The 12,648-nt window shown below is 58.5% G+C and overlaps 1 protein-coding gene across 1 annotated transcript in view; it reads left to right on the forward strand.

Annotated features, from left to right (window-relative positions):
- The window catches only part of LOC139574693 (clathrin interactor 1-like), a 36,737-nt gene that overhangs the window by 14,131 nt on the left and 9,958 nt on the right, over window positions 1-12,648 (forward strand). Inside the window, exon 5 of the mRNA XM_071399501.1 lies at window positions 8,760-8,930. Coding sequence (XP_071255602.1) covers window positions 8,760-8,930 — 171 coding nt within the window. The remainder of the gene's footprint in view (window positions 1-8,759; window positions 8,931-12,648) is intronic.

Below are 12,648 nucleotides of genomic sequence, written 5' to 3' on the forward strand. Positions count from 1 at the left end.
CGCTGTCGCTCTCTCGCTGTCGCTCTCGCTGTCGCTCTCTCTCTCGCTGTCGCTCTCTCTCTCGCTGTCGCTCTCTCTCTCGCTGTCGCTCTCTCTCTCGCTGTCGCGCTCTCTCTCGCTGTCGCGCTCTCTCTCGCTGTCGCGCTCTCTCTCGCTGTCGCGCTCTCTCTCGCTGTCGCGCTCTCTCTCGCTGTCGCGCTCTCTCTCGCTGTCGCGCTCTCTCTCGCTGTCGCGCTCTCTCTCGCTGTCGCGCTCTCTCTCGCTGTCGCGCTCTCTCTCGCTGTCGCGCTCTGTCTCGCTGTCGCCTCTCTCTGTCGCTCTCTCTGTCGCTCTCGCTGTCGCTCTCTCGCTGTCGCTCTCGCTGTCGCTGTCGCTCTCGCTGTCGCTCTCTCTCTCGCTGTCGCTCTCTCTCTCGCTGTCGCGCTCTCTCTCGCTGTCGCGCTCTCTCTCGCTGTCGCGCTCTCTCTCGCTGTCGCGCTCTCTCTCGCTGTCGCGCTCTCTCTCGCTGTCGCGCTCTCTCTCGCTGTCGCGCTCTCTCTCGCTGTCGCGCTCTCTCTCGCTGTCGCGCTCTCTCTCGCTGTCGCGCTCTCTCTCGCTGTCGCGCTCTCTCTCGCTGTCGCGCTCTGTCTCGCTGTCGCCTCTCTCTCTCTCTCGCCGTCTGCTCCCTCTCTCTTTCGCCGTCTGCTGTCTCTCTCTCTCTCGCCGTCTGCTGTCTCTCTCTCTCTCGCCGTCTGCTGTCTCTCTCTCTCTCGCCGTCTGCTGTCGCTCTCTCTCTCGCCGTCTGCTGTCGCTCTCTCTCTCGCCGTCTGCTGTCGCTCTCTCTCTCGCCGTCTGCTGTCGCTCTCTCTCTCGCCGTCTGCTGTCGCTCTCTCTCTCGCCGTCTGCTGTCGCTCTCTCGCCGTCTGCTGTCGCTCTCTCTCTCGCCGTCTGCTGTCGCTCTCTCTCTCGCCGTCTGCTGTCGCTCTCTCTCTCGCCGTCTGCTGTCGCTCTCTCTGTCGCTCTCTCTGTCGCTCTCTCTGTCGCTCTCTCTGTCGCTCTCTGTCGCTTTCTCTCTCTGTCGCTTTCTCTCTCTGTCGCTCTCTCTCTCGCTGTCGCTCTCTCGCTGTCGCTCTCTCTCTCTCTGTCGCTCTCGCTGTCGCTCTCTCTCTCGCTGTCGCGCTCTCTCTCGCTGTCGCGCTCTCTCTCGCTGTCGCGCTCTCTCTCGCTGTCGCGCTCTCTCTCGCTGTCGCGCTCTCTCTCGCTGTCGCGCTCTGTCTCGCTGTCGCTCTCTGTCGCCGTCTGCTCTCTCTCTCGCCGTCTGCTGTCGCTCTCTCTCTCGCCGTCTGCTGTCGCTCTCTCTCTCGCCGTCTGCTGTCGCTCTCTCTCTCGCCGTCTGCTGTCGCTCTCTCTCTCGCCGTCTGCTGTCGCTCTCTCTCTCGCCGTCTGCTGTCGCTCTCTCTCTCGCCGTCTGCTGTCGCTCTCTCTCTCGCCGTCTGCTGTCGCTCTCTCTCTCGCCGTCTGCTGTCGCTCTCTCTCTCGCCGTCTGCTGTCGCTCTCTCTCTCGCCGTCTGCTGTCGCTCTCTCTCTCGCCGTCTGCTGTCGCTCTCTCTCTCTCGCCGTCTGCTGTCGCTCTCTCTCTCTCGCCGTCTGCTGTCGCTCTCTCTCTCTCGCCGTCTGCTGTCGCTCTCTCTCTCTCGCCGTCTGCTGTCGCTCTCTCTCTCTCGCCGTCTGCTGTCGCTCTCTCTCTCGCCGTCTGCTGTCGCTCTCTCTCTCGCCGTCTGCTGTCGCTCTCTCTCTCGCCGTCTGCTGTCGCTCTCTCTCTCTCGCCGTCTGCTGTCGCTCTCTCTCTCTCGCCGTCTGCTGTCGCTCTCTCTCTCTCGCCGTCTGCTGTCGCTCTCTCTCTCTCGCCGTCTGCTGTCGCTCTCTCTCTCTCGCCGTCTGCTGTCGCTCTCTCTCTCTCGCCGTCTGCTGTCGCTCTCTCTCTCTCGCCGTCTGCTGTCGCTCTCTCTCTCTCGCCGTCTGCTGTCGCTCTCTCTCTCTCGCCTGCTGCTGTCGCTCTCTCTCTCTCTCTCGCCGGCTGCTGTCGCTCTCTCTCTCTCTCTCGCCGGCTGCTGTCGCTCTCTCTCTCTCGCCGGCTGCTGTCGCTCTCTCTCTCTCTCTCGCCGGCTGCTGTCGCTCTCTCTCTCTCGCCGGCTGCTGTCGCTCTCTCTCTCTCTCGCCGGCTGCTGTCGCTCTCTCTCTCTCTCTCTCGCCGGCTGCTCTCTCTCTCTCTCGCCGGCTGCTCTCTCTCTCTCGCCGGCTGCTGTCGCTCTGTCTCTCGCCGGCTGCTGTCGCTCTCTCTCTCTCGCCGGCTGCTGTCGCTCTCTCTCTCTCTCGCCGGCTGCTGTCGCTCTCTCTCTCTCTCGCCGGCTGCTGTCGCTCTGTCTCTCGCCGGCTGCTGTCGCTCTCTCTCTCTCGCCGGCTGCTGTCGCTCTGTCTCTCGCCGGCTGCTGTCGCTCTGTCTCTCGCCGGCTGCTGTCGCTCTGTCTCTCGCCGGCTGCTGTCGCTCTGTCTCTCGCCGGCTGCTGTCGCTCTGTCTCTCGCCGGCTGCTGTCGCTCTGTCTCTCGCCGGCTGCTGTCGCTCTGTCTCTCGCCGGCTGCTGTCGCTCTGTCTCTCGCCGGCTGCTGTCGCTCTCTCTCTCTCGCCGGCTGCTGTCTCTCTCTCTCTCGCCGGCTGCTCTCTCTCTCTCTCGCCGGCTGCTGTCGCTCTCTCTCTCGCCGGCTGCTGTCGCTCTCTCTCTCGCCGTCTGCTGTCGCTCTCTCTCTCGCCGTCTGCTGTCGCTCTCTCTCTCGCCGTCTGCTGTCGCTCTCTCTCTCGCCGTCTGCTGTCGCTCTCTCTCTCGCCGTCTGCTGTCGCTCTCTCTCTCGCCGTCTGCTGTCGCTCTCTCTCTCGCCGTCTGCTGTCGCTCTCTCTCTCGCCGTCTGCTGTCGCTCTCTCTCTCGCCGTCTGCTGTCGCTCTCTCTCTCGCCGTCTGCTGTCGCTCTCTCTGTCGCTCTCTCTGTCGCTCTCTCTGTCGCTCGCTCTCTCTGTCGCTCTCTCTGTCGCTCGCTCTCTCTGTCGCTCTCTCTCTCTGTCGCTCTCTCTCTCGCTGTCGCTGTCGCTCTCTCTCTCGCTGTCGCTCTCTCGCTCTCTCGCTGTCGCTCTCTCTCTCGCTGTCGCTCTCTCTCTCGCTGTCGCTCTCTCTCTCGCTGTCGCGCTCTCTCTCGCTGTCGCGCTCTCTCTCGCTGTCGCGCTCTCTCTCGCTGTCGCTCTCTCTCTCGCTGTCGCTCTCTCTCTCGCTGTCGCGCTCTCTCTCGCTGTCGCGCTCTCGCTGTCGCTCTCTGTCTCGCTGTCGCTCTCTCTCGCCGTCTGCTGTCGCTCTCTCTCTCGCCGTCTGCTGTCGCTCTCTCTCTCTCGCCGTCTGCTGTCGCTCTCTCTCTCTCGCCGTCTGCTGTCGCTCTCTCTCTCTCGCCGTCTGCTGTCGCTCTCTCTCTCTCGCCGTCTGCTGTCGCTCTCTCTCTCTCTCGCCGTCTGCTGTCGCTCTCTCTCTCTCTCGCCGTCTGCTGTCGCTCTCTCTCTCTCTCTCGCCGGCTGCTGTCGCTCTCTCTCTCTCTCTCGCCGGCTGCTGTCGCTCTCTCTCTCTCGCCAGCTGCTGTCGCTCTCTCTCTCTCTCTCTCGCCGTCTGCTGTCGCTCTCTCTCTCTCTCTCTCGCCGGCTGCTGTCGCTCTCTCGCCGGCTGCTGTCGCTCTCTCTCTCTCTCGCCGGCTGCTGTCGCTCTCTCTCTCTCTCGCCGGCTGCTGTCGCTCTCTCTCTCTCTCTCGCCGGCTGCTGTCGCTCTCTCTCTCTCTCGCCGGCTGCTGTCGCTCTCTCTCTCTCTCGCCGGCTGCTGTCGCTCTCTCTCGCCGGCTGCTCTCTCTCTCTCGCCGGCTGCTCTCTCTCTCTCTCTCGCCGGCTGCTGTCGCTCTCTCTCTCTCGCCGGCTGCTGTCGCTCTCTCTCTCTCGCCGGCTGCTGTCGCTCTCTCTCTCGCCGGCTGCTGTCGCTCTCTCTCTCTCGCCGGCTGCTCTCGCTCTCTCTCTCTCGCCGGCTGCTCTCTCTCTCTCTCTCTCGCCGGCTGCTGTCGCTCTGTCTCTCGCCGGCTGCTGTCGCTCTCTCTCTCTCGCCGGCTGCTGTCGCTCTGTCTCTCGCCGTCTGCTGTCGCTCTCTCTCTCGCCGTCTGCTGTCGCTCTCTCTCTCTCGCCGTCTGCTGTCGCTCTCTCTCTCGCCGTCTGCTGTCGCTCTCTCTCTCGCCGTCTGCTGTCGCTCTCTCTCTCGCCGTCTGCTGTCGCTCGCTCTCTCTCTCTCGCCGGCTGCTGTCGCTCTCTCTCTCTCTCGCCGGCTGCTGTCGCTCTCTCTCTCTCTCTCTCGCCGGCTGCTGTCGCTCTCTCGCCGGCTGCTGTCGCTCTCTCTCTCTCTCTCGCCGGCTGCTGTCGCTCTCTCTCTCTCTCGCCGGCTGCTGTCGCTCTCTCTCTCTCTCCCCGGCTGCTGTCGCTCTCTCTCTCTCTCTCGCCGGCTGCTGTCGCTCTCTCTCTCTCTCGCCGGCTGCTGTCGCTCTCTCTCGCCGGCTGCTGTCGCTCTCTCTCTCTCTCGCCGGCTGCTCTCTCTCTCTCTCGCCGGCTGCTCTCTCTCTCTCGCCGGCTGCTCTCTCTCTCTCTCGCCGGCTGCTGTCGCTCTGTCTCTCGCCGGCTGCTGTCGCTCTCTCTCTCTCGCCGGCTGCTGTCGCTCTCTCTCTCTCGCCGGCTGCTCTCTCTCTCGCCGGCTGCTCTCTCTCTCTCTCTCTCTCGCCGGCTGCTCTCTCTCTCTCTCTCTCGCCGGCTGCTGTCGCTCTGTCTCTCGCCGGCTGCTGTCGCTCTGTCTCTCGCCGGCTGCTGTCGCTCTGTCTCTCGCCGGCTGCTGTCGCTATGTCTCTCGCCGGCTGCTGTCGCTCTGTCTCTCGCCGGCTGCTGTCGCTCTGTCTCTCGCCGGCTGCTGTCGCTCTGTCTCTCGCCGGCTGCTGTCGCTCTCTCTCTCTCGCCGGCTGCTGTCGCTCTCTCTCTCTCGCCGGCTGCTCTCTCTCTCTCTCGCCGGCTGCTGTCGCTCTCTCTCTCGCCGGCTGCTGTCGCTCTCTCTCTCGCCGGCTGCTGTCGCTCTCTCTCTCACCGGCTGCTGTCGCTCTCTCTCTCGCCGTCTGCTGTCGCTCTCTCTCTCGCCGTCTGCTGTCGCTCTCTCTCTCGCCGTCTGCTGTCGCTCTCTCTCTCGCCGTCTGCTGTCGCTCTCTCTCTCGCCGTCTGCTGTCGCTCTCTCTCTCGCCGTTTGCTGTCGCTCTCTCTCTCGCCGTCTGCTGTCGCTCTCTCTCTCGCCGTCTGCTGTCGCTCTCTCTCTCTCGCCGTCTGCTGTCGCTCTCTCTCTCGCCGTCTGCTGTCGCTCTCTCTCTCGCCGTCTGCTGTCGCTCTCTCTCTCGCCGTCTGCTGTCGCTCTCTCTCTCGCCGTCTGCTGTCGCTCTCTCTCTCGCCGTCTGCTGTCGCTCTCTCTCTCGCCGTCTGCTGTCGCTCTCTCTCTCGCCGTCTGCTGTCGCTCTCTCTCTCGCCGTCTGCTGTCGCTCTCTCTCTCTCGCCGTCTGCTGTCGCTCTCTCTCTCTCGCCGTCTGCTGTCGCTCTCTCTCTCTCGCCGTCTGCTGTCGCTCTCTCTCTCTCGCCGTCTGCTGTCGCTCTCTCTCTCTCGCCGTCTGCTGTCGCTCTCTCTCTCTCGCCGTCTGCTGTCGCTCTCTCTCTCTCGCCGTCTGCTGTCGCTCTCTCTCTCTCGCCGTCTGCTGTCACTCTCTCTCTCTCGCTGTCGCGCTCTCTCTCGCTGTCGCTCTCTCTCTCGCTGTCGCTCTCTCTCTCGCTGTCGCTTTCTCTCTCGCTGTCGCTTTCTCTCTCTCTCTCGCCGTCTGCTGTCGCTCTCTCTCTCTCGCCGGCTGCTGTCGCTCTCTCTCTCTCTCGCCGGCTGCTCTCTCTCTCTCGCCGGCTGCTCTCTCTCTCTCGCCGTCTGCTGTCGCTCTCTCGCTCTCGCTGTCGCTCTCTCTCTCTCGCTGTCGCGCTCTCTCTCGCTGTCGCTCTCTCTCTCGCTGTCGCTTTCTCTCTCGCTGTCGCTTTCTCTCTCTCTCTCGCCGTCTGCTGTCGCTCTCTCTCTCGCCGGCTGCTCTCTCTCTCTCTCGCCGGCTGCTCTCTCTCTCTCTCGCCGGCTGCTCTCTCTCTCTCTCTCGCCGGCTGCTGTCGCTCTGTCTCTCGCCGGCTGCTGTCGCTCTGTCTCTCGCCGGCTGCTGTCGCTCTGTCTCTCGCCGGCTGCTGTCGCTCTGTCTCTCGCCGGCTGCTGTCGCTCTCTCTCTCGCCGTCTGCTGTCGCTCTCTCTCTCGCCGTCTGCTGTCGTTCTCTCTCTCGCCGTCTGCTGTCGCTCTCTCTCTCGCCGTCTGCTGTCGCTCTCTCTCTCGCCGTCTGCTGTCGCTCTCTCTCTCGCCGTCTGCTGTCGCTCTCTCTCTCGTCGTCTGCTGTCGCTCTCTCTCTCGCTGTCGCTCTCTCTCTCGCCGTCTGCTGTCGTTCTCTCTCTCGCCGTCTGCTGTCTCTCTCTCTCTCGCCGTCTGCTGTCGCTCTCTCTCTCGCCGTCTGCTGTCGCTCTCTCTCTCGCCGTCTGCTGTCGCTCTCTCTCTCGCCGTCTGCTGTCGCTCTCTCTCTCGCCGTCTGCTGTCGCTCTCTCTCTCGCCGTCTGCTGTCGCTCTCTCGCCGTCTGCTGTCGCTCTCTCTCTCGCCGTCTGCTGTCGCTCTCTCTCTCGCCGTCTGCTGTCGCTCTCTCTCTCGCCGTCTGCTGTCGCTCTCTCTCTCGCCGTCTGCTGTCGCTCTCTCTCTCGCCGTCTGCTGTCGCTCTCTCTCTCGCCGTCTGCTGTCGCTCTCTCTCTCGCCGTCTGCTGTCGCTCTCTCTCTCTCGCCGTCTGCTGTCGCTCTCTCTCTCTCGCCGTCTGCTGTCGCTCTCTCTCTCTCGCCGTCTGCTGTCGCTCTCTCTCTCTCGCCGTCTGCTGTCGCTCTCTCTCTCTCGCCGTCTGCTGTCGCTCTCTCTCTCTCGCCGTCTGCTGTCGCTCTCTCTCTCGCCGTCTGCTGTCGCTCTCTCTCTCGCCGTCTGCTGTCGCTCTCTCTCTCGCCGTCTGCTGTCGCTCTCTCTCTCGCCGTCTGCTGTCGCTCTCTCTCTCGTCGTCTGCTGTCGCTCTCTCTCTCGCTGTCTGCTGTCGCTCTCTCTCTCGCCGTCTGCTGTCGTTCTCTCTCTCGCCGTCTGCTGTCTCTCTCTCTCTCGCCGTCTGCTGTCGCTCTCTCTCTCGCCGTCTGCTGTCGCTCTCTCTCTCGCCGTCTGCTGTCGCTCTCTCTCTCGCCGTCTGCTGTCGCTCTCTCTCTCGCCGTCTGCTGTCGCTCTCTCTCTCGCCGTCTGCTGTCGCTCTCTCTCTCGCCGTCTGCTGTCGCTCTCTCTCTCGCCGTCTGCTGTCGCTCTCTCTCTCGCCGTCTGCTGTCGCTCTCTCTCTCGCCGTCTGCTGTCGCTCTCTCTCTCGCCGTCTGCTGTCGCTCTCTCTCTCGCCGTCTGCTGTCGCTCTCTCTCTCGCCGTCTGCTGTCGCTCTCTCTCTCTCGCCGTCTGCTGTCGCTCTCTCTCTCTCGCCGTCTGCTGTCGCTCTCTCTCTCTCGCCGTCTGCTGTCGCTCTCTCTCTCTCGCCGTCTGCTGTCGCTCTCTCTCTCTCGCCGTCTGCTGTCGCTCTCTCTCTCTCGCCGTCTGCTGTCGCTCTCTCTCTCTCGCCGTCTGCTGTCGCTCTCTCTCTCTCGCCGTCTGCTGTCGCTCTCTCTCTCTCGCCGTCTGCTGTCGCTCTCTCTCTCTCGCCGTCTGCTGTCGCTCTCTCTCTCTCGCCGTCTGCTGTCGCTCTCTCTCTCTCGCCGTCTGCTGTCGCTCTCTCTCTCTCGCCGTCTGCTGTCGCTCTCTCTCTCTCGCCGTCTGCTGTCGCTCTCTCTCGCTGTCGCTCTCTCTCTCTCGCTGTCGCTCTCTCTCTCTCGCTGTCGCTCTTTCTCTCTCGCTGTCGCTCTCGCTGTCGCTTTCTCTCTCGCTGTCGCTTTCTCTCTCTCTCTCGCCGTCTGCTGTCGCTCTCTCTCTCTCGCCGTCTGCTGTCGCTCTCTCTCTCGCTGTCTCTCTCTCTCGCTGTCTCTCTCTCTCGCTGTCGCTCTCTCTCGTTCGCTGTCTCTCTCTCTCGCTCGCTGTCTCTCTCTCTCTCGCTGTCGCTCTCTCGCTGTCGCTCTCTCTCTCTCGCCGTCTCTCTCTCTCTCGCTGTCTGCGGTCGCTCTGTCTCTCTCTCCCATCTTTCTCTTGACTGTGGAGTAGAATCCGTGTTAACTGTCCTCAGTACATCTCTGTATGAGTGTTTTGTAATGAAGTGTTAGTTTAGAACCAGACAAAGGGGCCAGTGTTCAGTCAGTGTTGTAGCATTCATGAAGAGATGGAGCCCTAAGCACTGCTTAAACCACAAGCAGCTCTACCACACACTGCTCTGCTCCAAAGCAGAGGTAAATCACTCCCCTCACCACCACGTAGTGTGAACCCAGACTGACAGACTGTTTAACAAGGCTACTCACCACAACTACTGTACACGTTTATTATTCACACACTGCTGTGGACTTGTTCTGCATTTTGTCTTCTCAAAACATCCCACCTGACATTCTGAATACACTGATCCGTCTGTGTAGATGAGAACGGTAAGGACCAGGGAGTGAACGTGCGTCAGAAGGTGAAGGACATGGTGGATCTGATCCAGGATGATGATAGACTGAGAGAGGAGAGGAAGAAGGCAAAGAAGAACAAAGACAAATACATCGGCGTGTCCTCTGACAGTACGGGGGGAGGATTCAGCAGATACAGTAAGTCCTCTGACAGTACGGGGGGAGGATTCAGCAGATACAGTAAGTCCTCTGACAGTATGGGGGAGGATTCAGCAGATACAGTAAGTCCTCTGACAGTACGGGGGGATTATTCAGCAGATACAGTACGGGGGGAGGATTCAGCAGATACAGTAAGTCCTCTGACAGTATGGGGGGAGGATTCAGCAGATACAGTAAGTCCTCTGACAGTATGGGGGGAGGATTCAGCAGATACAGTAAGTCCTCTGACAGTATGGGGGGAGGATTCAGCAGATACAGTAAGTCCTCTGACAGTACGGGGGGAGGATTCAGCAGATACAGTAAGTCCTCTGACAGTATGGGGGGAGGATTCAGCAGATACAGTAAGTCCTCTCACAGTACGGGGGGAGGATTCAGCAGATACAGTAAGTCCTCTGACAGTACGGGGGGAGGATTCAGCAGATACAGGAAGTCCTCTGACAGTACGGGGGGAGGATTCAGCAGATACAGGAAGTCCTCTGACAGTACGGGGGGAGGGTTCAGCAGATACAGTAAGTCCTCTGACAGTACGGGGGGAGGATTCAGCAGATACAGTAAGTCCTCTGACAGTACGGGGGGAGGATTCAGCAGATACAGTAAGTCCTCTGACAGTATGGGGGGAGGATTCAGCAGATACAGTAAGTCCTCTGACAGTATGGGGGGAGGATTCAGCAGATACAGTAAGTCCTCTGACAGTATGGGGGGAGGGTTCAGCAGATACAGTAAGTCCTCTGACAGTATGGGGGGAGGATTCAGCAGATACAGTAAGTCCTCTGACAGTATGGGGGGAGGGTTCAGCAGATACAGTAAGTCCTCTGACAGTATGGGGGGAGGATTCAGCAGATACAGTAAGTCCTCTGACAGTATGGGGGGAGGGTTCAGCAGATACAGTAAGTCCTCTGACAGTACGGGGGGAGGATTCAGCAGATACAGTAAGTCCTCTGACAGTATGGGGGGAGGGTTCAGCAGATACAGTAAGTCCTCTGACAGTACGGGGGGAGGATTCAGCAGATACAGTAAGTCCTCTGACAGTACGGGGGGAGGATTCAGCAGATACAGTAAGTCCTCTGACAGTACGGGGGGAGGATTCAGCAGATACAGTAAGTCCTCTGACAGTACGGGGGGAGGATTCAGCAGATACAGTAAGTCCTCTGACAGTACGGGGGGAGGATTCAGCAGATACAGTAAGTCCTCTGACAGTACGGGGGGAGGATTCAGCAGATACAGTAAGTCCTCTGACAGTACGGGGGGAGGATTCAGCAGATACAGTAAGTCCTCTGACAGTACGGGGGGAGGATTCAGCAGATACAGTAAGTCCTCTGACAGTACGGGGGGAGGATTCAGCAGATACAGTAAGTCCTCTGACAGTACGGGGGGAGGATTCAGCAGATACAGTAAGTCCTCTGACAGTACGGGGGGAGGATTCAGCAGATACAGTAAGTCCTCTGACAGTATGGGGGGAGGATTCAGCAGATACAGTAAGTCCTCTGACAGTACGGGGGGAGGATTCAGCAGATACAGGAAGTCCTCTGACGGTTTGGGGGGAGGGTTCAGCAGATACAGTAAGTCCTCTGACAGTACGGGGGGAGGATTCAGCAGATACAGTAAGTCCTCTGACAGTACGGGGGGAGGATTCAGCAGATACAGTAAGTCCTCTGACAGTACGGGGGGAGGATTCAGCAGATACAGGAAGTCCTCTGACGGTTTGGGGGGAGGGTTCAGCAGATACAGTAAGTCCTCTGACGGTATGGGGGGAGGATTCAGCAGATACAGGAAGTCCTCTGACAGTACGGGGGGAGGATTCAGCAGATACAGTAAGTCCTCTGACAGTATGGGGGGAGGATTCAGCAGATACAGTAAGTCCTCTGACAGTATGGGGGGAGGGTTCAGCAGATACAGTAAGTCCTCTGACAGTATGGGGAGAGGGTTCAGCAGATACAGGAAGTCCTCTGACAGTATGGGGAGAGGGTTCAGCAGATACAGGAAGTCCTCTGACAGTATGGGGGGAGGGTTCAGCAGATACAGGAAGTCCTCTGACAGTATGGGGGGAGGGTTCAGCAGATACAGGAAGTCCTCTGACAGTATGGGGGGAGGGTTCAGCAGATACAGGAAGTCCTCTGACAGTATGGGGGGAGGGTTCAGCAGATACAGGAAGTCCTCTGACAGTATGGGGGGAGGGTTCAGCAGATACAGGAAGTCCTCTGACAGTATGGGGGGAGGATTCAGCAGATACAGGAAGTCCTCTGACAGTATGGGGGGAGGATACAAGATGTCAATCTGGAACACAAACAGACACATTGGAGTGTCCTCTGATCTTATAAAGGGCATACTCACAATCCTTCTCTCCCCTCTCTTTCTCGCTCTCCACCCTCGCTCTCTCTCTCAATTCAATTTAAGGGCTTTGTTGGCATGGGAAACATGTTTACATTGCCAAAGCAAGTGAAGTAGATAATAAAAAATGAACTGTAAACATTACACTTCCAAAAGAATAAGGACATTTTAAATGTCTTGTAATGTGTTGTAATGATATGCAAATAGTTAAAGTACAAAAGGGAAAATAATTAAACATAAATATGGGTTGTATTTACAATGGTGTTTGTTCACTGGTTGCCCTTTCCTTGTGGCAACAGGTCACAAATCTTGCTGCTGTGATGGCACACTGTGGTATTTCACCCAATCGATATAGGAGTTTATCAAAATTGGATTTGTGTTTGAATTCTTTGTGGATCTGTGTAATCTGAGGGAAATGTGTCTCTAATATGGTCATACATTTGACAGGAGGTTAGGAAGTGCAGCTCAGTTTCCACCTCATTTTGTGGGCAGTGTGTACATAGCCTGTCTTCTCTTGAGAGCCAGGTCTGCGTACGGCGGCCTTTCTCAATAGCAAGGCTATGCTCAGAGTCTGTACATAGTCAAAGCTTTCCTTAAGTTTGGGTCAGTCACAGTGGTCAGATATTCTGCCACTGTGTACTCTCTGTTTAGGGCCAAATAGCATTCTAGTTTGCTGTGTTTTTTTGTAATTTCTTTCCAATGTGTCAAGTAATTATCTTTGTGTTTTCTCATGATTTGGTTGGGTCTAATTGTGTTGCTGTCCTGGGGCTCTGTTTGTGTTTGTGAACAGAGTCCCAGGACCTGTTTGCTTAGGGGACGCTCTCCAGGTTTATTTCTCTGTTGGTGATGGCTTTGTTATGGAAGGTTTGGGAATCACTTCCTTTTAGGTGGTTGTAGAATATATCGTCTCTTTTCTGTATTTTGATAATTGGCGTGTATCGGCCTAATTCTGCTCTGCATGCATTATTTGGTGTTCTACGTTGTACACAGAGGATATTTTTGCAGAATTCTGCATGCAGACTCTCAATTTGGCGTTTGTCCCATTTTGTGAAGTCTTGGTTGGTGAGCGGACCCCAGACCTCACAACCATAAAGGGCAATGGGTTCTATAATTGATTCAAGTATTTTTTTTGCCAGATTCTAATTGGTATGTCGAATTTTATGTTCCTTTTGATGGCATAGAAGGCCCTTCTTGCCTTGTCTCTCAGATCGTTCACAGCTTTGTGGAAGTTACCTGTGGCGCTGATGTTTCGGCCGAGGTATGTATATATATTTTTCTGTGCTCTAGGGCAACAGTGTCTAGAGGGAATTTGTATTTGTAGTCCTGGCGACTGGACCTTTTTTGGAACACCATTATTTTGTCTTACTGA

This window comes from Salvelinus alpinus, chromosome 4 (assembly GCF_045679555.1).
Source record: "Salvelinus alpinus chromosome 4, SLU_Salpinus.1, whole genome shotgun sequence".
Classification (NCBI taxonomy): Eukaryota; Metazoa; Chordata; class Actinopteri; order Salmoniformes; family Salmonidae; genus Salvelinus; species Salvelinus alpinus.